Below are 24,524 nucleotides of genomic sequence, written 5' to 3'. Positions count from 1 at the left end.
GATCACAAATCCATGGCCAAAAAAGGCCAAATCTATGGCCATTTCACAGCCAAAGATGTGGCCGTGAAAATGCTAGATCTGTGGCCGTTTTTCGGCCATGGATCTATGATCCATGACTGAAAAAGGTCTTACCAGCGCATAACCCGCTAGATCCCACCGATTGGGCACCATTACGGCAACTGACACCGGGGGTCAACTGTGGTCAATCACGGCTGGCGGTGATCTTAGGTGGCTGGGGGTATTTTGTTAACTTTTAAACTTTTTTATAGCTAGGGTGTTTTAGCCAATTTCTCAAATGTAAAGGGGTTAGGTAATTGTTATTTGATAGACATTTGAGAGTAATTATGTTCGAAATGGTTTTTAATTAAGGGAAAAATGGGTAGAAAATCAGATTACCTCAATAATGTTTTAATAACACCCCTAGTAAAGTAATAAAATTACCCCCCATATTACCAACGATAAATACTATTTGAAATAAAAGATTGTTATAATATTTTATTATTTGCAAACTAAACATCGGAATCTTACAAAATAAATGAAGATTACTCCCGTTATCTTATATACCCGCAATCCAAACAACCCCTATATGATAACCCATGGAATAACTATTTAAAGAATCATTTTTTTTTAATGTGCAATTTAAATCTAACCTCGGCTTAGTAGATACAACTATTTACCCAATTATTTTTTATTTTTACGCTCTTCATTCTAGTAGTTAGAGAAAACCATTCTAATGCTAGAGTAAAAAAATTTTTATTTTTTTTTTTTAATTTTAATTTATTTTTTTTTTTTTTTTTTTTTTTTTTTTTAAATTAAAAAATATTTTATTTTATTTCTTTGTTTATATGTTAGTTAATTTATTCTTTTTCAAAACCATTTTGATTTATTTCTTATGTTTTTATAAAATATACGGTAGGAAAGCAATTTGATAATATTTACTAATTCATAACCGTATAAATTTTAAGAGTTGAGTAACAACATAAAATTTTTTATTATTTCAAAAACCCAAAAAGAGATTTTTGTTATTATATCATATCTTTGAGAAATTCCCGTCTTTTAACTCTGATGAGAATTATGAATCTATATTTACATAAACTTGGGCCAAATCTTGTTAGAGGTCGTACGGTTGATAAAATTGTTATTGTTATTCATCAAAGATTTTCCTTTACTTAAATGGATCAAAAACCTCTTCAAACTTTATTAAAAATGGATAAAGTTATTAAAATCAAGCAAAATCACTTATATTTACATCGTACCATATTTATTTTCCTACACCATTATAAACTTGAGAAGTTGTTTAATTCTTTTTTTACTTCTTGATATTCATCCCATAAATATTCATACCTATGACTTCAAGGCAACTTTTCAGAAGCAATGAACAAGTATTGCATGTGCAAACACATATATTCTGCAACTAATTTAATTCATTCAATCTTTCTATTTGGATATGATTTATTGATATATCTTTCATATTCTTTCAGCCATGAACACTGATGACCAAAAAGAATCAGTGAAAACAACATTGATATCTTTCCCAATCAAGCAATATGTATGCACACAAAACCATAGCTCAATACATCTCTTTCATATAGGTTTTCCGGCCAAGAATCGGCTGTAAAAGTCCAATGCCTCTCGCGGTTTGTATTCTGGAACGGTATGTCCTGCTCCCTGCACAACGCAATCGAAAAACAAAGGCAAAGATTGATTGTGAAAGTTACAGTTTAGACATGATCTGTAATAGAAGCTTAGCATTTAAAAAGCATACCTTTATGGTTAAAAAGGTGAGGTTTTTCTCATATCCTTGAGTATATCTGTAATTTATAAGACCAGTCAAAATGAATGTTTCCTGAAGTAGAAAGAAAGAAAGACAATTACTTTCATCACGAACGAAATGTTGCAAATATGTTAGTAGAAGTACCCAGCAACTTGTCCACCGGAGGTCCAAGGCCTCCATTTATCGACAACTTTATATCCGACAGATCTTGTCCAGGCTTCACTGCCAGTGTACGGAACACACATATCATGATCCCCACTGCCACAAGAGTATATAGAAATAGCTATCATTACAAAACAATGCAACAGAAGATAGGTTTTTAAGCAAGCACCAACGCAGTATGCAACGCAGACGTTTGAGATATACCTGAATATAAGGGCTCGATATCCCCTGGCAGTGAGGTTCTTGTGGTATTTGATCATGCTCCCGGCGTCATGGTGAAATTGAATTTTGTTTGTACATAATTGCCAATCACCAACAAGGCTTCCCTGTTGCATGACAAGGATCATAAAAAACCGTTTCAAAATTTTGCAGAGACAAATGAAAAAGAGATCACTAACCTCTTCGGCGTGAATTGCTTTCCTAACTGCTGGATTGTTGAGCCATGAAGTTGCAATTTCGTCATCCTACAGAATTAATATTAAATTTGAAAATGAGCTTCTATATGATTCTCAAAAGTGTACCAAGATAAAGTCTGATTACAAATAAACCGAGCTACCACAATATTGACAATGAAGGAAAATGTAGCTAGTGTTATGAATTGGAAAACCAACTGAGCATAAGTGTAGAAAGCAGGTCTCTCAAATGATTATATAATGACCATGAGAAACCAAGAATTTCGTATCCTTTCAGTTGCATTGTTAATCAAACGCAAAAGGGAATTTATAAGATTTTCTTCATGTTGAAATCATCACCAGCAGAGGAAGTAGAGAAAGAAGTCTAAGGATTGTTTCCAAGTGACTTACCATGCATGGAACAGAGATGCTATTGAGGAGTTGTGGCCAAGTTGGAACAATTCCATCTCTCACAGGAGCTCTAAAAGGCCAGGCACGACCAAATATCCTTTTTCTCACAGGAAGGTACCTATCAGTCTCACCCAACTCCCGGAAGCTGGAAGGTAACCTTAAGTTAACAGCCATATTCTCTGATGCCTCAGTGCCATGATAGCATGGTTCTAAAATGTCGTATATGTTTAAACCGTCTATATCCTGAAATTTATAAGATTCTTATGAATAAATGGAACGCATGAATCATATCGCCTGGCCTTATCTTAAATCATTATAGCCAATTAACAATGCAGTTAAATCACCTCGTCAACCTCAGCGAGCTTGCTGTTACAAGTCTCATTCATCGGGTTATAGTAATTTCCGTTGCACTCCTTTTGCGCCTCCTGCCACATAGAGCAACGGATACACATTATGATATTTTGTGTTGGGAAAGCAAGATTTCATGCTCATTCTCAATATCTTATTTCAATTTGATGGTATCTAATAAGAAAACTAAAAGTTTCAGAAATAGAAAACCGAAACCATCAATCAACTAGAACTTTTCCAAGGATAAAGTACATCTAGTGGCACAAGGGTCAGGTAGCATAACTACATTGATGCGGTTACTTCTCTTAATGTTGGAAATGGAAATTATTTCAAGCAAATACTTAAAGTCTATTCTTTTGCTACTTTCCTGCAGACCGAGGTCACCTTTAAAACCTCATTACTGCCATTTTTATGTTTCTGTATAAAAGTGAAAAAGCTTTTCCACTGGAAGAAACAACTTCAGGAAAAGAATCAAACTTTTTGGTAAATAGATAGAGATTTTAAACTGTAGCAACATTACTTCCACAAACAAGAATATAGGGACAATCTATTTAGCATTAAGGATTCAGACGAAACTAGCATGCAAATGCCCTATACGATGATAAGTCGGTCCACCCACCTCAAATAGCTCATCTGAGATCAGGCCCATCCCATGTGCAAATGGAACAAGAGCGTTTCCATCAAACTCAGGATCTGTAACTCCATTTCCGACCAAATATCCCTGTATAAAATGAATAGAGGTTGCAGCCATGAAATTTAACTTCACTCAAAAGAACCTTTTAAAGATGCATACCTTGAAGTTGAGAACAGGCTTTACACCAGCATCAATTCCTGTGTGAAATCCGCAGTAGCACCTTAGGATTAACCCGAAACAACAATACAGAAATAAGAAGAACTACCTTTTACAACTTCAGAAGCCAGAGTCGGCACATATACTCCAGCATATGACTCTCCCGCAATAAAAAATGGGTTGGAAAGGAACTCGGGATATAGCTCAAACCACTGATTGCACAAGCACAAATTGTTGAAACTTAAATTTCTTAGGAATAAAAAAAATATATATACTTATAACATAGTCAGTACGCCAAATTAGTCACCCCTCCCATTCAATACCTTGAGAAGGAATGAGTGTGTATCAGAGGCAGTCTTTAGGTCACCAGTAGTGTAGTCAGTTTCATTTTTCGAGTAAGAAAGTCCAACACCAGCGGGGGAATCTAAATATATAACGCTGGAAACCTGAAATCGAAATATAATCATGAATGAGATGATTTTACACATGGGAAAATGAACATATGACTATATTTATGAGTAATATTCATTCATACATTAATAGTGCGAAACAGTCAAATGTTTTATAATCAAACAAAATCAACTAATCAAGAATGTAAACCTTGGACCAGCTGTTTGGATTAAGATGCAATTTGAGCACAGTTTCTTTCGTCGTCGCGGCTTCAAAATTGAAAGGGCCTGCAATATACAAAGAGGACAAAAAGAAGAAGGGATGACTACAAAGAGAAACAATAAAGAATAAGGGAGCAAAAAATAAAGTATCACTAGTAAAACAATAGAAGATTACATAATTTGAAGGGCACAGAAAAGATCATATATGCTTGAGTAACAAACATTAGATTTGTGTTTTTGGTTAGAATTAACTAAAAGATGGAATGACATGATTCACAACAAGGCAATCCAAACAAATAGGACTTTTTGTGATAAAACAGAAGGAATATACACACAACAATTCAAACATATAGTAACACATAACATATAAGCTATTATAAAGCAAAATAATTGAATTGATTACCATGCTCATATACAAAGCCATCAAAGCTGGAGCATCCTGGTCCACCATTGAGCCACAGAACCACAGGATCTTTTGTTGGATTCCCTTCAGATTCAACAAAATAGTAAAAAAGATTCTTGCCATGACTTTCATCAACAGTCACATACCTTCAAAATCCCACCACAATTAAAATCATTAATACAACCATGAACAGGGAAATTAAAAAAAATGTTTGATACCCTTTGACCAATAACAAAAAAAACTGTTGAAATAGCCAAAAAGAAATAAAAACATAAAAAGATAAAAATACCCAGAATAATGTTTGGAAGGAAAAGAGCCAGATAAGCTAGGAAGCTGAGTGATGAGAGCAGATTGAGGAGCAGAATGTGTGAGGAAAACATAGCTGAAGAAGGAGTAAAAAACCAGTAGATTGTAGAAGATAAGACTAGTCTTAACTATTATTCCAATTATTTTATTTTTACGCACTCATTCTAGTAGTAGAGAAAACCATTCTAATGCTAGAGTAAAAAAATAGTATATATTTTACAAGTTAAGTAACTCTTACATACATTTACTATTTTTTTTTAAATTAAAAAATATTTTATTTTATTTCTTTGTTTATATGTTAGTTAATTATTTTTTTCAAACCATTTGATTTATTTCTTATGTTTTATAAAATATACGGTAGGAAGCAATTTGGATATATTTACAATTCATAACCGATAAATTTTAAGAGTTGAGTAAAAACATAAAATTTTTATTATTTCAAAAAACCAAAAAGAGATTTTGTTATTATATCATATCTTTGAGAAATTCGTGCTTTTAACTCTGATGAGAATTATGAATCTATATTTACATAAATGGGCCAATCTTGTTAGAGGTCGTACGGATGAAATTGTTATGTATTCATCAAAGATTTTCCTTTACTTAATGGATCAAAAACCCTTCAAACTTTATTAAAAATGGATAAGTTATTAAATCAAGCAAAATCACTAATTTACATCTACCATATTATTTTCCTACACCATTATAAACTGAGAAGTTGTTTAATTCTTTTTTTACTTCTGATATTCATCCAAATATTATACCTATGACTTCAAGGCAACTTTTCAGAAGCAATGAACAAGTATTGCAGTGCAAACACATATATTCTGCAACTAATTTAATTCATTCAATCTTTCTATTTGGATATGATTTATGATAATCTTTCATATTCTTTAGCCATGAACACTGATGACCAAAAAGAATCAGTGAAAACAACATTGATATCTTCCCAATCAAGCAATAGTATGCACCACAAAACAAAGCTCATACATCTCTTTATATAGGTTTTCCCGCGCAAGAATCGGCTGTAAAAGTCCAATGCCTCTCGCGGTTTGTATTCTGGAACGGTATGTCCTGCTCCCGCACAACGCAACGAAAACAAAGGCAAAGATTGGTTGTGAAAGTTACAGTTTAGACATGATCTGTAATAGAAGCTTAGCATTTAAAAAGCATACCTTTATGGTTAAAAAGGTGAGGTTTTTCTCATATCCTTGGTATATCTGTAATTTATAAGATCGTCAAAATGAATGTTCCTGAAGTAGAAAGAAGAAAGACATTACTTTAATCACGAACGAAATGTTGAAAATTAGTAGAAGTACCCAGCAACTTGTCCACCGGGGGTCCAAGGCCTCCATTTATCGACAACTTATATCCGACAGATCTTGTCCAGGCTTCACTGCCAGTGTACGGAACACACATATCATGATCCACTGCCACAAGAGTATATAGAAATAGCTATCATTAACAAAACAATGCAACGAAGATAGGTTTTTAAGCAAGCACCAACGCAGTATGCAACGCAGACGTTTGGAGATATACCTGAATATAAGGGCTCGATATCCCCTGGCAGTGAGGTTCTTGTGGTATTTGATCATGCTCCGGCGTCATGGTGAAATTGAATTGTTGTTGTACATAATTGCCAATCACCAACAAGGCTTCCCTGTTCATGACAAGGATCATAAAAAAACCGTTTCAAAATTTTGCGAGACAAATGAAAAAGAGATCACTAACCTTTCGGCGTGAATTGCTTTCCAACTGCTGGATTGTGAGCCATGAAGTTGCAATTTCGTCATCCTACAGAATAATATTAAATTTGAAAATGAGCTTCTATATGATTCTCAAAAGGTACCAAGATAAAGTCTGATTAAAATAAACCGAGCTACCACAATATTGACAATGAAGGAAATGTAGTAGTAGTGTTATGAATTGGAAAACCAACTGAGCATAAGTGTAGAAAGCAGGTCTCTCAAATGATATAATGACCATGAGAAACCAAGAATTTCGTATCCTTTCAGTTGCATTGAATAAAACGCAAAAGGATTATAAGATTTTCTTCATGTTGAAATCATCACCAGAAGGAAGTAGAGAAAGAAGTCTAAGGATTGTTTCCAAGTGACTTACCATGCATGGAACAGAGATGCTATTGAGGAGTTGTGGCCAAGTTGGAACAATTCCATCTCACAGGAGCTCTAAAGGCAGGCACGACCAAATATCCTTTTCACAACTGAACCAAACAACATCAACAAAAATCCCTTCTAAACAAAAATGCTCAACTGGGCATCTCTCAAATGAAAATTTTAAACTCGCCATCACATATGCAAGGATTAAAAGCAAAAGTTTTATTTTCTAAGACCCGCTAGCTTTATTCACAAGCTTCTAGTAGAAAGCACTTATCCAAACAACATCAACAAAAATCACTTCTACACAAAAATGCTCAAGGGCATCTCTCGATGAAAATTTTAAACTCACCATGACTTATGAAAGTATTAAAAACAAAAATTTTCTTTCTAAAAGCCACTTGCTTTTTTCACAAGCTTCTAACAATAAAGCACTTAAAAAAGTGCAACATCGTAAAGGATCATTTTTTAGAACAAAAAATGATCAACCGGTTATCTCTCAAAATGAAAACTTTAACCTTACCATCATATATACAAGCATTAAAATCAAAACCCTCTTTCGCCATGGAATTTAGAGACGATGTTTGACATGTGAAACTATAAGAAGGCATTCCGAGCTTGAGTTCATCTCTGGGGAACAAATGAAAGTTGTACGGAAAGGCAACGACTTTGCGAGCTTCAATCTTGAAGGGGCAGACGGCGAACTGAAGTATTTGAAAGCGTTCGGCGGCGAACTTGGCTTTGGAGTAAGCCGTGTGGGGCGTGTCGAAGGCAGAGAGGCGGTGCCACGGCGTGGAAAAGGAGCCGGTGTTCTGTAAGGAGAGGGCTATGAAATGGGAGTTGGCAATGTGATGTTTGATTTCTGGAAGAGAGTCGTTGAAGTTTGACTTCGTGACTTGTTTTATGGGCCATTGAAGGTGGTTTCTGTGGAGGGTCTTGGTGGAGAAGAAGCGTTTTTGTGAGAGAAGCCGAGCGTTGGGCACCATTGTTGTGTTAAGAGTTACAGAGGCGAGTATTTCTGATATGGAGTATTTAAATGGGCCGATGGATCATGGACCGGATGGCCCATTTTAACTGCCCTTTTAGCTTTCTTTTGAAATAGTTGGATTTGCAATATACATACAAGTGAATTTTTATTTAAAATTTTTAAGTTTACAAAGGGGTTTATAACAATGATCCCCCTGATGTATAATAATAGAAATTCTCGGTTGTTAAGTTTTTAGTATTATTGTTAAAATAAATGGTAGAAGAACAATATAGTAAGTATCTATTAATTTATCATCTTATAAAATTTTAACAGTCAACTAAATAGTAGAAGGATTTTTGTTATTTTTTAAATCTCATAGGAAACTGTTATTTGATTAAACTTCGGGGGTTGAGAAACTAGTTATAAAATATAGGGATATTAAAAAAAATTAACTACATTTTGGGGGTTAATAAAAAATGGCTTCTTTCAACCCTAAATAAAATTAATTAATTGTATATTTTGAAATAAATATCTTTTTATTATTATTGTCTTTTCTGTTATCATTTGCCAAGTCTCGAGCATTTTATAGGTTATGGAGGCATTTGAATTATATAATATTTTATTATAGAGAATATTATATTAATGGAAAGAAAGATCACCTTGAAAATTACTACGAATGTTTAAAAAATGTGTTTGGTTGATTCGAATAAATTGTTGAATAATATGTTTGATTAGAATGATAAATGGGTGAGTATGTTATATATATTACAAAATTGCCTTTTTTCTTAAATATTAAAATAATTGTATTTTTTGTTATTATTTTTTGAATCATTTTTTTTAACCCTCTACATATGAAATTTTGCTAAAACACCCCAGCCATATAAAACTTTAATTTGTAGCAAAATCATCTCCACCTACCCCAAACCACTACCAGCAGCCAGCCACCACCACCAACAAAGTCGAAAATGGCCATGGATCATAAATCCATGGCAAAAAAAAGCCAAATCTATGGCCATTTCACGGCCAAAGATGTGGCCGTAAAAAGGCTAGATTTGTGGCTGTTTTCCGACCATGGATCTATGATCCATAACTGAAAAAGGTCTTACTGATGCATGACCAGTTAGATCCCACCAATCGTGCACCATTACGACAACTGACACCGGGGGTCGACGATGGTCAGTCATAGTCGACGGTGATCTTGGATGGTTGAGGGTATTTTGTTAACTTTTAAACTTTTTTATAGCTGGGGTTTTTTAGCCAATTTTTCAAATGTAAGGGGGTTGAGTAATTGTTATTTGGTAGACATTTTAGGTAATTATGTTCGAAATGGTTTTTAATTAAGGGCAAAATAGGTAGAAAAATCAGATTACCCCAGTAGTATTTTAATAGCACCCCTAGCAAGGTAATAAGATTACCCTCATATTACCAACAGTAAATACTATTTGAAATAAAAGATTACTGTAATATTTTGTTACATGTAAACCAAACACCAGAATCTTACAAAATAAACGAAGATTACTCCCGTTATCTTATATACTCCCAATCCAAACAACCCCTATATGATAACCCATGGAATAACTATTTAAAGAATCATTTTTTACATGTGCAATTTAAATCTAACCTCGGCTTAGTAGATACAACTATTTATCCAATTATTTTTTATTTTTACGCACTTCATTCTAGTAGTTAGAGAAAACCATTCTAATGCTAGAGTAAAAAAATTTTTATTTTTTTTTTTTAATTTTAATTTATTTTTTTTTTTTTTTTTTTTTTTTTTTTTAAATTAAAAAATATTTTATTTTATTTCTTTGTTTATATGTTAGTTAATTTATTCTTTTTCAAAACCATTTTGATTTATTTCTTATGTTTTTATAAAATATACGGTAGGAAAGCAATTTGGATATATTACGAATTCAAACCGATAAATTTTAAGAGTTGAGTAAAACATAAAATTTTTATTATTTCAAAAAACCAAAAAGAGATTTTGTTATTATATCATATCTTTGAGAAATTCGTCTTTTAAACTCTGATGAGAATTATGAATCTATATTTACATAAACTGGGCCAATCTTGTTAGAGGTCGTACGGATGAAATTGTTATGTATTCATCAAAGATTTTCCTTTACTTAATGGATCAAAAACCTCTTCAAACTTTATTAAAAATGGATAAGTTATTAAATCAAGCAAAATCACTTATATTTACATCTACCATATTATTTTCCTACACCATTATAAACTGAGAAGTTGTTTAATTCTTTTTTTACTTCTGATATTCATCCTAAATATTCATACCTATGACTTCAAGGCAACTTTTCAGAAGCAATGAACAAGTATTGCATGTGCAAACACATATATCTGCAACTAATTTAATTCATCAATCTTTCTATTTGGATATGATTTATGATAATCTTTCATATTCTTTAGCCATGAACACTGTGACCAAAAAGAATCAGTGAAAACAACATTGATATCTTCCCAATCAAGCAATAGTATGCACCACAAAACAAAGCTCATACATCTCTTTATATAGGTTTTCCCGCCAAGAATCGGCTGTAAAAGTCCAATGCCTCTCGCGGTTTGTATTCTGGAACGGTATGTCCTGCTCCCGCACCAACGCAACGGAAAACAAAGGCAAAGATTGGTTGTGAAAGTTACAGTTTAGACATGATCTGTAATAGAAGCTTAGCATTTAAAAAGCATACTTTATGGTTAAAAAGGTGAGGTTTTTCTCATATCCTTGGTAACTGTAATTTATAAGATCGGTCAAAATGAATGTTTCCTGAAGTAGAAAGAAGAAAGACATTACTTTAATCACGAACGAAATTTGAAAATTAGTAGAAGTACCCAGCAACTTGTCCACCGGGGGTCCAAGGCCTCCATTTATCGACAACTTATATCCGACAGATCTTGTCCAGGCTTCACTGCCAGTGTACGGAACAACACATATCATGATCCACTGCCACAAGAGTATATAGAAATAGCTATCATTAACAAAACAATGCAACAGAAGATAGGTTTTTAAGCAAGCACCAACGCAGTATGCAACGCAGACGTTTGGAGATATACCTGAATATAAGGGCTCGATATCCCCTGGCAGTGAGGTTCTTGTGGTATTTGATCATGCTCCGGCGTCATGGTGAAATTGAATTGTTGTGTACATAATTGCCAATCACCAACAAGGCTTCCCTGTTCATGACAAGGATCATAAAAAAACCGTTTCAAAATTTTGCGAGACAAATGAAAAAGAGATCACTAACCTTTCGGCGTGAATTGCTTTCCAACTGCTGGATTTGAGCCATGAAGTTGCAATTTCGTCATCCTACAGAATAATATTAAATTTGAAAATGAGTTCTATATGATTCTCAAAAGTGTACCAAGATAAAGTCTGATTAAAATAAACCGAGCTACCACAATATTGACAATGAAGGAAATGTAGTGTAGTGTTATGAATTGAGAAAACCAACTGAGCATAAGTGTAGAAAGCAGGTCTCTCAAATGTATATAATGACCATGAGAAACCAAGAATTTCGTATCCTTTCAGTTGCATTGAATAAAACGCAAAAGGATTATAAGATTTTCTTCATGTTGAAATCATCACCAGAGGAAGTAGAGAAAGAAGTCTAAGATTGTTTCCAAGTGACTTACCATGCATGGAACAGAAGATGCTATTGAGGAGTTGTGGCCAAGTTGGAACAATTCCATCTCACAGGAGCTCTAAAGGCAGGCACGACCAAATATCCTTTTTCACAGGAAGGTACCTATCAGTCTCACCAAATCCGCGAAGCTGGAAGGTAACCTTAAGTTAACAGCCCTTCTCTGATGCCTCAGTGCCATGATAGCATGGTTCTAAAATGTCGTATATGTTTAAACCGTCTAATCCTGAATTTATAAGATTCTTATGAATAAATGGAACGCATGAATCATATCCTGGCCTTATCTTAAATCATTATAGCCAATTAACAATGCAGTTAAATCACCTCGTCAACCTCAGCGAGCTTGCTGTTACAAGTCCATTCATCGGTTATAGTAATTTCCGTTGCACTCCTTTTGCGCTCCTGCCACATAGAGCAACGGATACACCATTATGATATTGTGTTGGGAAAGCAAGATTTCATGCCATTCTCAATACTTATTCAATTTGATGGTATTACTAAGAAACTAAAAGTTTCAGAAATAGAAAAACCGAAACATCAATCAACTAGAACTTTTCCAAGGATAAAGTACATCTAGTGGCACAAGGGTCAGGTAGCATAACTACATTGATGCGGTACTTCTCTTAATGTTGGAAATGGAAATATTTCAAGCAAATACTTAAAGTCTATTCTTTGACTTTCCGCAGACGAGGTCACCTTTAAAACCTCATTATGCCATTTTTATGTTTCTGTATAAAAGTGAAAAAGCTTTTCCACTGGAAGAAACAACTTCAGGAAAAGAATCAAACTTTTTGGTAAATAGATAGAGATTTTAAACTGTAGCAACATTACTTCCACAAACAAGAATATAGGGACAATCTATTTAGCATTAAGGATTCAGACGAAACTAGCATGCAAATGCCCTATACGATGATAAGTCGGTCCACCACCTCAAATAGCTCATCTGAGATCAGGCCCATCCCATGTGCAAATGGAACAAGAGCGTTTCCATCAACTCAGGATCTGTAACTCCATTTCCGACCAAATATCCGTATAAAATGAATGAGGTTGCAGCCATGAAATTTAACTTCATCAAAAGAACCTTTTAAAGATGCATACCTTGAAGTTGAGAACAGGCTTTACACCAGCATCAATTCCTGTGTGAAATCCGCAGTAGCACCTTAGATTAACCCGAAACAACAATACAGAAATAAGAAGAACTACCTTTTACAAACTTCAGAAGCCAGAGTCGGCACATTACTCCAGCATATGACTCTCCCGCAATAAAAAATGGGTTGGAAAGGAACTCGGGATATAGTCAAACCACTGATTGCACAAGCACAAATTGTTGAAACGTAAATTTCTTAGGAATAAAAAAAAAATATATACTTATAACATAGTCAGTACGCAAATTAGTCACCCCTCCCATTAATACCTTGAGAAGGATGAGTGTGTATCAGAGGCAGTCTTTAGGTCACCAGTAGTGTAGTCAGTTTCATTTTGGTAAGAAAGTCAACACCAGCGGGGAATTAAATAATAACGCTGGAAACCTGAATCGAAAATAATCATGAATGAGATGATTTTACACATGGGAAAATGAATATGACTATATTTATGAGTAATATTCATTCATACATTAATAGTGCGAAACAGTCAAATGTTTTATAATCAAACAAAATCAACTAATCAAGATGAACCTTGGACCAGTGTTTGGATTAAGATGCAATTTGAGCACAGTTTCTTTCGTCGTCGCGGCTTCAAATTGAAAGGGCCTGCAATATACAAAGAGGACAAAAAGAAGAAGGGATGACTACAAAGAGAAACAATAAAGATAAGGGAGCAAAAAATAAAGTATCACTGTAAACAATAGAAGATTACATAATTGAAGGGCACAGAAAAGATCATATATGCTTGAGTCAAACATGATTGGTGTTTTGGTTAGAATTAACTAAAGATGGAATGACATGATTCAAACAAAGGCAATCCAAACAAATAGGACTTTTGTGATAAAACAGAAGGAATATAACACAAACAATTCAAACATATAGTAACACATAACATATAAGCTATTATAAAGCAAAATAATTGAATTGTTACCATGCTCATATCAAAAGCCATCAAGCTGGAGATCCTGGTCCACCATTGAGCCACAGAACCACGGATCTTTTGTTGGATTCCCTTCAGATTCAACAAAATAGTAAAAAGATTCTTGCCATGACTTCATCAACAGTCACATACCTCAAATCCACCACAATAAAATCATTAATACAACCATGAACAGGGAAATTAAAAAAAATGTTTGACCTTTGACCAAACAAAAAAAAACTGTTGAAATAGCCAAAAAGAAATAAAAACATAAAAAGATAAAAAACAGAATAATGTTTGGAAGGAAAAGAGCCAGAAAGCTAGGAAGCTGAGTGATGAGAGCAGATTGAGGAGCAGAATGTGTGAGGAAAACATAGCTGAAGAAGGAGTAAAAAACCAGTAGATTGTAGAAGATAAGACTAGTCTTAGCCATGAACAATAAAAAGAAAAAAAAATCTTTGAAGAATTACAAAGATAAAAATAAAGGACACTCTTTGATTGATTGATCGTTGAAAGATTTATATAGATGGATGGAGATGGAGATGGAGATGGAGATGGGAGAGCCAGTAGTTAAAATACTATTGCTTACAAGGCAAGAACGAAGATTAAGACAAAAGGACAAAAATAAATAATAAATCAACTTGGCCTAGTGGCAATAGTTGGGAAATGGAACAATGATCGCGTGACACGTGGATCAAAACCAAACTGAACTTCTCATGCTTGCAACACCAGATCCTACAAAAGGCTGTAAAAAGGATAAATATTTGGGGCCCCAATGTTTTAAGATATACCATCAGTCCATTAGAATAAAAAAACTACCACTCTGACCTGCACAAGCAGTGAAATGTGTTACTTTGAACAAGGATTAAAGTGCTATTTTTAGATACCAAAGTGTTGCTAACCTACCCTGCAATAAACTAAATGTACCATTACATCTTCATTATTTTTGTAAGATTTTGACTGTTGAGATGTCATATTAGGCACTAGGATAATGTTACTATTTGGATTGGGTTAATATAATGATAAAATTTGACGGACACTCCGGTATAAAAAAAAAATAAAAGTGGTAACAACAGCATTAAATAGAGCAAGTCCTTTGAAACGTAAAAGTTAATGTGATATATAAAATGTTTTAGAACGATGTCAGCACTGATATATTAATGTATTTAGTTTAGTTTTGTTATGTTATGTTATATAATGTACAATGATTCTTTTTCTTTAATTGAATTTAGGATGAGTTTTTGGTACTACATTCCTTATCCTAAGTTTCCTTATCTTTAAAATATGTTTTTTGTTCATGTTTGATGAGAAAAACTTGTATACATTTGTTATGTAAAGAAGCATGTGTATTATATTTAAATTCTTGATAAAAAGGATGATAACCTTTTGTCACCATAAAAGAGAAACGTTTTTTTTTTCTGTTGCCAAAAACTACAAATTTGTACTAGTTCAAACCAAAATGCTTTGCCCACATACATACAAAGGCTTTCTTCTAACCCACATTTATTGAAATCTATTATTATATAAGTGAGTAACCTTTTAAGTTACTTGGTTTATGTTGCACCTCCCAGTCCCACCATTAAAAAGTGGTGACTTTATGTCTTTACCACATTTCCATCTAAAACAGCTTTGGCGTTTAAGCTAAGCTGCAATAAGTATTCAATTCAAATTTGCTATTCAATCCAACTGAACAAAAGTGATAGTAAGTATACAGTTTTTTTGTCTTAATCAATCTATTTATCCAATGGGCTGACTTTCATACCTTATTCAGGATGTTTGAACCTCATAACCACCAACAATCTTTTCTAATCTTTACATAGACAGAACCCAGAATGTGATTGATCACAATTGACAACAATCTATAGGATAACGAAGATGGCTTGAAACAGAATCAAACGGACACTTAAACTAACATGAAACTTACTCAAACTTATCCCCTGTTGCTAGATATTTCTAAGTTAAAGAAAACATTCTTCAAATGTAGCATAGAATTTTTTATCACTGAAAATATAAAATTACCATGAAATAGATTACTTCGAAGATTAATGAAAGAATGTTATACTAATATGTTTTATTAGATTGGTGATAAATAATTAATATGTTTGGTTGGGAGGAATAAAATATTATTAGAGGCTTTTTACTGAATTGCCCATCCTTGTTAATATTATTATTATTTATAACATTTTAACCCCCTATATTTGAGAATTTAGCTAAAACACCCCACCAACAAAAGTTTAAAATTTAACAAAATACACCTAACCACCCAAGACAACTGCCGGTTGCCAGCCATCCCCATTAGCCGCCCAAACAGCGCACGACCAATCAGATTTGGCCGTCGTGTGCCGATTTGGCCGTTTTCAATTAGATTGAAGGTTGGAAACGACCAGATGGCCGTGGATATGGTAGGAAAGCCAGATCCATTCTTCGATTTGGTCAAAAATAGCTAGATCGATGCATAACCGACAAAATCCAACCAATCGTGCGCCGTTTTGATGACTGTTGACGATGGTGGCCGACAATTGTCTTGGGTGACTAAGGGTATTTTGGGTATTTTTCATGTAAATAGTTAAGGCATTTTAGTCCAAAAAATTTATATGAGATTAAAGAAATCATTTTGCATATTTGAACTAATTGTTATTTAATAGACATATGAGGACATTTGTGTCCAAAATGCTTATTAATTAAAGGTAAAATTGGTATAAACAATTGATTACCCTCATAATGGAAAAATGACACTCTCCCAAACGATAATCGAATTACCCCCGTTTTTACCTACAACAACCCTTATTGGCATTGAAAGTTTATCGTAATCTTTCATTACTTAACATCCAAACGTAGTAATTGTCCAAAAATAAGATAGATTACCAGTGTTATCTTTTATGCTCTCGAAACAAATGTACAGAAAGTATTATACTTGTTGAACTGATAACCGATATCTCCTGTGGGTGCTACAGGAAAAGAAAACTAAGTCATATACATGTCAAAATGATGATCCATTTCCTAGCACATACAAGAAAATCCGCACACAGACAGAACAAACACAGCACCACAAGTACCATATCGATAGTTTTTCAGCAACAAAAATATAAATTGATTATTTTGCCAAGTCCACCATCTCAATTGGGTATAAACTAAATTAATCTACAGGCCCAAGGAAATGTCACAAATTCTATGTCCCAAAGCATTCAACATTTATATGCAATTACTTCAAAAATTTATATTGTTAATGATACATGCTGTAAATGCGATGGTACAAGGCTTTTATCCAACAAAATTGTACACTACCTTCAGTAAATGGATTCCTGCACTGTGGAAACAAATTGAATTCCTTGAACGGCCCAAGTATATTCCAGGTTTAAAGAATATGATCATACTGCTCACTTATAGGTGATGCAAAACTCTGTTACTTCGTTAAATAACTAAAGAGGGCTATGACAAATGCAAGTAAAACTGTTCTATCTGCGCTGGAAATCGATGGTGCGCTCGAAAACTTAACTCTTTGAGCTTGGTCTCTGCAAAAGTAAGTAATAGTCCATAAAAGTTAGCAAAGGAGTTTAGAATAAGGGAACTAAATTGGCACACAACTGTATAGCTTCAAACAAAATACAAACATTTGTATGGCTTTCACCAAAATTTTTTGTGCAAATGATATATATCTTTAAAAGACATCCGTAAGATCTCCCTAACAATAAAAGAATGTCCAATGATCAATTTTCAATCTAGATCAATTTCGAAGCAAATTCAATCTGAAAAAATATTTTTAGAGTTAACTTTCCATGCAAGGAACATAGTAAATTGACTTAAATGAGAAAGTAGTTGTGTTTCTAACAACTTACTTCTGTAAGGGTGAAAGCAGACCACAATATATGGCGTTGTCAGGCAATAGAGGCTCAGATTTGTCAATCTCGGGATTTACAACATTCATATAAACTTCTTGGCCCAAATACCATGAGTTGAGATTCTCAGTACGGAGGTTCCATATCCCGGGGTTGTCAAGATAAACTAAAATAGCTGTCCAAGCTCCGGGAAAGACCTGCAATCATGTGATGAATAAGAAGTTATAACTAATGATTCCATAAACATACAGCAAAGAATATAAACTAAAATGAAAAAAAGTAGTAGTTGTCTTTGCAACTACTTAAATAAACACTAATAAATCCTCTCCACAAAATGCATTAAAGTATAAATAAAACCCTGGTAGTAAAGGACTATTTGTAGCAACAAAGATGACATTGAAACTAAGGTTGAGACTGAAATACAGAAAATCACAAAGGTATTTGGAACTAATTTTCAGACTTCAAATAAAACAGGTTATTCGTTTGTGAATTCATTTTGGAAGAATATTGAAAATATTGAAAAAAGATTAATTCAAATTAGGGCTATTATCCCTCGCCTCTCCTTTCATTTCAAAAATTGTCAAATACTTTCCCTAGTAGTTCTTTATTGACCAGGGCTAAACGGCTAAATCAGAAATCTTAAGCCATAACATAACTCATGACACACAGCCACCATCATCACTGTTGCCTCTGCTACCATTCATCACACTGCCATTACAAATTGATGACCACACGCTGCACAGTCAACCAATGCAATTGTCGGTGACAATAGTGCCCAGAAAATGGCCAACACACATCTTTGAATAGGATAGGATAGGATAGGATAGGAATAGGAAAACAAACACAGCTTAGATTATGTGAAAACTTCATTGGAAAATGGCAGCGAGTAAAATTACTAGCAGTCGGTGGGTCCGGGTACCTGCCCAAATCCCCTAGAACCGGAACCGGAATCGACCGGTTCTTAGGATTTGGACCCAAAACCAGAACCAGTCAGTTCCGGTTCCTAAAAGCTTGGAACCTGAACCTGAAACACAGGTTCTGGTTTCGGTTCCAGGTATTCGGGAAAACTATTAGCCCCTACTATTCACAAAAATTACAAATACACCCACCAAAAATTAAAATACACCCCAAAACTAAAATACACCCCAAAACTTTACAAAAATTACAGTTCAGTCCCGATTCTTACCCTAGTACCCAGGTCTCGATTCCGGTTCCCAGTTCGAATTCCGGTTCCTCCAGTGGTGGAATCAGAACCGGAACCACACAGTACTGGTTCCAATTTTTTAGAACCAAAACAGATCCTGTGAGGGTCGGTTTCAGTTCTACCCTATTTTTTGCCCACCCCTAGATATTACATTGACACAAGTTTGGAACTCGCCACCTTCCTATCAATTGAACCGTACCACTTTCACAGTGTAAGGATTATCGACCCCCACCACAAGGTCAAACAACAACTGAACTTCGCCGAAAAAGTCAGTCAGTGATGGCACACCACCAGCAGCTTTGAACTTGCCTCCTTCAGATCTATTAAACTGTACCACTTTCACCATCTAAGAAATTGCAGATCATGTTCACGGAATAATGTAAATGAACAGGTTCCAGAGGGCCGAATTTTAATTTCTACCTTTTGGAGGTTAATAAGGGCACATATGTAAAAGCTTAAATGCATTCAAAAATCGACTCCATGGGGACAAAGACTATAACAGAAGATTACCTGTGTAGTGCTGCGTGCAACACCATCCCATTTGTTGTATGTGCCTCTGCTATTTTCTGTCCACACTCCAAAATCCATACTACAGTTCAAATAGGAAAATTTTAAATTTATAATACCAGTTTTCATCCACAAATTAGGAACAAAGAAAGGAAACAATATCAAAACCAAAAGCTTACCCCACAACAAAGAATGCATAGCCATCCATATGGTAGCTCTGTACATTGGTATCATTATTCTGAAAGATGATCTCCATGAAAGCTTTGAAAGAACCATTAATAACAGAAGTATCAAGTTTCGCAGGTCTGTTCATCAATCTGTACGGGAAATCAAGCTTGTAGACCCCTGAAATGTTGAATTGCTGAGCAAGCTTTAGGGGTGTTGAAGGTGGCAAGTATGAAATACCGTTGAGGGTCGTACGCCACTTCCCATCTATAAGCTCAGCAGGTCTATTGAGAATTACATATACTTCTGTCACGGTAATCTCACCATACTTGAAAGATCCCTGTGGATTGGGACGAGCAGCACTAGCAGAGACATTCCACCTATAAATCACCACCAGGCCAAAGATATTAAAATAGTCAGCACAAATCTACTAGAATCAAAAGAACCATAAAGAATATAAGCAAAAATTTAAAAATTTTAAGCATATTTTAATTTTAAAAAAAAAATAGTGGATATACATTCCAGGGATATTTCTCCGTGTCTAAATGTTCATCAATTTTCAAGCAGCTGAAATATTCAGACAGAGGGTTTTTTGAAGAAAACACCTTCTTGTAAAGGTCAACAGCATATTTCAGGATATATCTATGTCAATCCAGAAAAAGGATATGCTTAAACTACAACCTTATGGATCGAGCTTGATTCATTGAGAAATACGTGTCGAGTACAGTAGGAGGATCAGGAAGAGGACCTGAAGCAGGTCCCAGAGAGTTTGAGTAGTGCAAGATAGCCACTCCCTTAGCTTTGTCCCAATCAGACGAATTAACAAACCGAGGACTGGCAACGATGTAGTAATCGCTGCTGGCATTTTGATCCATCGTAACCAAAAATGAGTACGATTGACCAACATGAATATCCATATTTGTGTAGTTTTGTTGAACTGTGTATGATCCTTCAGTCTCAACAAGTACTAAGTTATGATTTTGTATCCTGAAATTTAAGCTGGTTGAGGTTCCAACATTGTGAACCCGGAGGCGGTACGTTTTTCCTGTTTCAAATAACATATGAAATACTTAGCTATCATTGAAAGCACATAATGAAATTGCAAAAGATATAATGTTTAGAAAATTTTGACCACAATTAGAAGTACCATTGACTCTTGAGAGAAAAATCACTAATAGCTTGTAAAGTGTAACTCCCCAAAGAAGAAACTGAGAATTGGAGTCATATTACCATAGATGTAACTAACTTGAAAGAAATTGTTCCATGAAATTTAGGAAACACCATCACCTGACCCTCCCTCCCTCCCCTTTCCTCCAACGAAGGAAAAAATAAAAATAAAATAAAATAAAAAATTAAAGAGAAAACTTCCCTAACAAAAAAATGTAACCTTTTTCGAATAATACTAAGATAAAAAATAGAATGCTTATAATCTAATGAGCACCTAAACCCGCAATTAGCAAACCACACAGCTGCACTTGGATGTTTCACTGGCCAATAATAAAATGAGAGGATTTAACTCTTGACTGTCTGTCACTCTATGAGAGAAGGCCACCATATCCTGTATGGCACATCATATATTAAAGCATTTAGACTGCTATATCTTAGAGGCTATAAAACCCACAGCGGTTTCACTCAATCCACTTGGGACAGCGAAAAACCCAAGTTTAAAAGATTGCTTTAGTTAATTACTTTAAGCAAGGTTTTGCTCCAACAGCAGAAATTCAAGCATCACATACACAAACTTACCTGGTTCAACATTTATTGTCTGGTAAGCAATGCCCTCTGGAACAACTGCTGCATCATAGCGATAGGGACCAAATCCATTAATGAGGATACCATCAGGAACTCCAAGGTCTTTATTATTCTCAACGTCTTTCCTTTGCTTCTGTTTACCAATTAGCATTGGTTACTACTCCTGAAGATAACAAAAATGGCTAATATACACCAAAAACAGCAAGCCATACAAACATTTTACTGACCTTATGACTCTTTGTATACCAGTCACCAATAAAGAGTATAATATCACCATCAGGCATCAAAAAGGGTAACGGAATAACATCTCTGTTGTTAATGATGATTCCCCCATATCCACCTGCAGCCCTCTGATAGTTTTGGGAAGGGAAGTAAAAAAAACTTCCTATTTGATCTTTGACCTGAAACTGATATGTCCAGTTCCAACCAGCAGGAATTGGACAATTTGTCCCTGAAACACCATCTTGCCAAGAATTCTTCCTATGCTGTAAGCCATTCCTACATTTGAAGTGAAATAATATCAACAATAATGCCATCTTTACCAGCTATTTCTAACGATAACAACATATTATACCAAGTGAGAAGCAATGGCTCATCAAGATCATTCTTAACATTAATATCAACATTCCAATTGGTAGTGACGTTGAGAATTGGCCCTGGAAACTGCCCATTAATCCCTATTACCTGGAAAAAAACAATATTGAAACAATTTGAAAAATAAAAAATAAAAAAGTGTCAGCACCTCCCATTATCTTAGCAATTGAAATTATCACTCGACATGGATGAGCAATATTTAGCTGACCCACAAGTCAAAATCCTAAACTGGGTTGTATAGGCAAATATTTTGATTAAAAAGTGTCAAAAGTTTTCATATATTCATGCAATATTAATATATCCTTTAACAAGTTCTGTTCTTTAACAATTATTTAAGTTACTTTAGTAAAATAATTCATTAAATTGACAATGAACTATCAAATAAAAATGAATAATTGAAAATCTGAAAAGAAATAAAAGCACCTGTTGTTTACTTCCAAGGGGAGAAGCCGTGATGTAAGAGACAGTCCATTCAAAGAACGCGTAAGGGTCACCTCCCAAACAAAAATTTGGGAACCACCCGACAAGTAGAAAGAAGAAGAAAGGAACACAACAACACAGTGCACCTCCAGGCATTGGATCCCCTCCCTTCTCTCTCTCTTAGAACTCAATATCTTATCTTTAGCGAGAGTGTTAAACTGTTAATACAGAACAGAAGATGGGTTTGAAAGTGGGAACAGTCAGCAGTGAGTGAGTGAGTACCGAGTAGTGCGAGAGCCAGCTTGAAGCTCCAGAGAATGGGGCCCATAAGAAGGCGCTCTGTCTTTAACTGGTGTGGGGCCAATCATTATTGATAAAGTGTCTGGAAATTTGTTTAATCAAAAGGGAAAGCTTAGGGGATTAGAGAAGGCTTAAATAATCTTTTGACCGACACCTTTGGCTATAAATTGAATCCCTTTCTACCTTCTTATTCCGTTTACACTACACAACTGGAATCCGGGACGGAGCCACTAAGGCTGATTGGGGGCTCATGCCCCACTGACATTAGAAGATTATGCAAATCCCCTCCTACTTTGTATTTATAACAAAGCCCCCTTTCTCCTATGAAAGTAGTTAAAGCTCAAATATATATATATAATTCTTCGTTTATTCAAAATAAAAGCATTAATTAGACCTCAAATTTTAATTTTGTGGTAAATTTCTCGTTTTTTTAATCTTTATTTTTTTAATATTTCAAAATTTTCTTTTAATTTGCCATCATTAAATCAAAATTTTGGCTGTGTCCCTGTTAAAATCAACTTATGCAAGCTAAAGATTGGGTTTATTACTTGGTACTTATTCTCTGATCAACTTTGCATAAGATTTTAATCAAATGTGGGTGGGATTTTGTATATATAGATATATCATATATGTAAAGTTATTCTTTTTAATCTTCTAGATTTAACTATTTTTATTTCTTTATTAACATTTTTAACTTAAATATTATTTAAGAGAAGATTATTATGGGCACTTTGGTCTCTTCGCCAAGAAATTCTTTTAACTTCCGTCTGTTTTGAGGAGTGATTTGCCAGTAAAAAAAATTAAAAATTAAAAGAAAAACCGTCTCATCAACTCCAGAAAAACACCAATCCTCCTTTTGGAAGCTTTGGCAACGCATCCATAAAATTGTCCGTCTTCGGATCAAGCATCAGTAAGAAATAATACAGAACCTTATCGTATCAGGTGGCTTCTCAAAATGTACAGCTTCTTATCATCTGTTTTAATATCAACAACACTTATAAATAACCTAAATGTCTTCATAGAAACCGAAGCAGGGAAACATCAATAAATTTCATAAAATTCGCTCTATACGTTCACAATGTTTTTCATTACTTGCCAATCTCATTCAGCTTGAGCTACCTGTTTTCTGGAGAGGTGAGACATAATTTTATCAATGATAAAAGGAGGTAGATCTGAGATCTGATCATCATCCATTACAAAAGGCTCCATAATTCAGTATATATTTCAACCAATTTCCTAAACTTTTACAAAACTCCAGTATAAAAAAGAAGAAAACTAGAAAAGAAAACCTGCCAAGAAAGTTCTTCTTGGAATTCGAAAATTCTGATACTAAATTTTCATGCTTAGCCATAAGATTTTACAAGCATTTACAATACATGTAAAGGTACCAAATTATTTCGAATAATGATACCATCAAGAACCTAAATCAAACAACAAAATGATGAACTTCGACCAAGAGAAATTAAAAACCCCAAAAAAAAAAAAATATATATATATATATATATTCTGTAAGATTTAAAGATCTCTTACAAAGAGAAGAGTGATTACTTAAAAAGAAAATACAGAAAAATATATGCAAAAGAAAAGGAATCGTATAAGCTAAGAAAACAATGAAGTAAAGTGAAGAGGAAAGATAAGATATGGAGGTAGAAAGAAGGCGTCTTACCAGTAAATCCGTTGACTACATAATCTTTCTCTCTACAAATCACAGAATTTGCGCCTAAAACCTTTATTCAAAATCTCCCCAAAAA

The 24,524-nt window shown here is 34.3% G+C and overlaps 2 protein-coding genes across 2 annotated transcripts; both read right to left on the bottom strand.

Moving 5' to 3' along the window:
* Nucleotides 1–1,492: 1,492 nt before the first annotated feature.
* LOC116121114 (serine carboxypeptidase-like 20) lies at nt 1,493–14,440 on the bottom strand. The gene is made up of 15 exons (XM_031407052.1): nt 14,393–14,440; nt 5,181–5,293; nt 4,892–5,037; nt 4,478–4,554; nt 4,201–4,323; nt 3,987–4,089; nt 3,881–3,918; nt 3,707–3,808; nt 3,084–3,164; nt 2,740–2,982; nt 2,335–2,400; nt 2,141–2,262; nt 1,919–2,032; nt 1,766–1,811; nt 1,493–1,668 (listed from the first exon to the last, which is right to left on the bottom strand). Exons 1-15 carry the CDS (start codon nt 14,426–14,428, stop codon nt 1,585–1,587), a joined length of 1,494 nt encoding a protein of 497 aa, XP_031262912.1. The 5' UTR covers nt 14,429–14,440; the 3' UTR covers nt 1,493–1,584.
* Nucleotides 14,441–17,236: 2,796 nt separating this feature from the next.
* Nucleotides 17,237–22,683, bottom strand: LOC116121115 (monocopper oxidase-like protein SKU5). Its single transcript, XM_031407053.1, has 9 exons — nt 22,477–22,683; nt 22,034–22,143; nt 21,687–21,957; nt 21,454–21,592; nt 20,389–20,752; nt 19,722–20,087; nt 19,546–19,624; nt 17,832–18,028; nt 17,237–17,507 (listed from the first exon to the last, which is right to left on the bottom strand). The coding sequence occupies exons 1-9, from the start codon at nt 22,627–22,629 to the stop codon at nt 17,399–17,401; spliced, it is 1,788 nt and encodes a 595-aa protein (XP_031262913.1). The 5' UTR covers nt 22,630–22,683; the 3' UTR covers nt 17,237–17,398.
* Between the last annotated feature and the right edge of the window lie 1,841 nt (nt 22,684–24,524).

Source organism: Pistacia vera, unplaced genomic scaffold (genome assembly GCF_008641045.1).
Source record: "Pistacia vera cultivar Batoury unplaced genomic scaffold, PisVer_v2 Contig966, whole genome shotgun sequence".
Taxonomy (NCBI): Eukaryota; Viridiplantae; Streptophyta; class Magnoliopsida; order Sapindales; family Anacardiaceae; genus Pistacia; species Pistacia vera.
The sequence above is the reverse complement of the archived record's forward strand: the minus strand, read 5'-3'. Positions and strand labels throughout refer to the sequence as shown.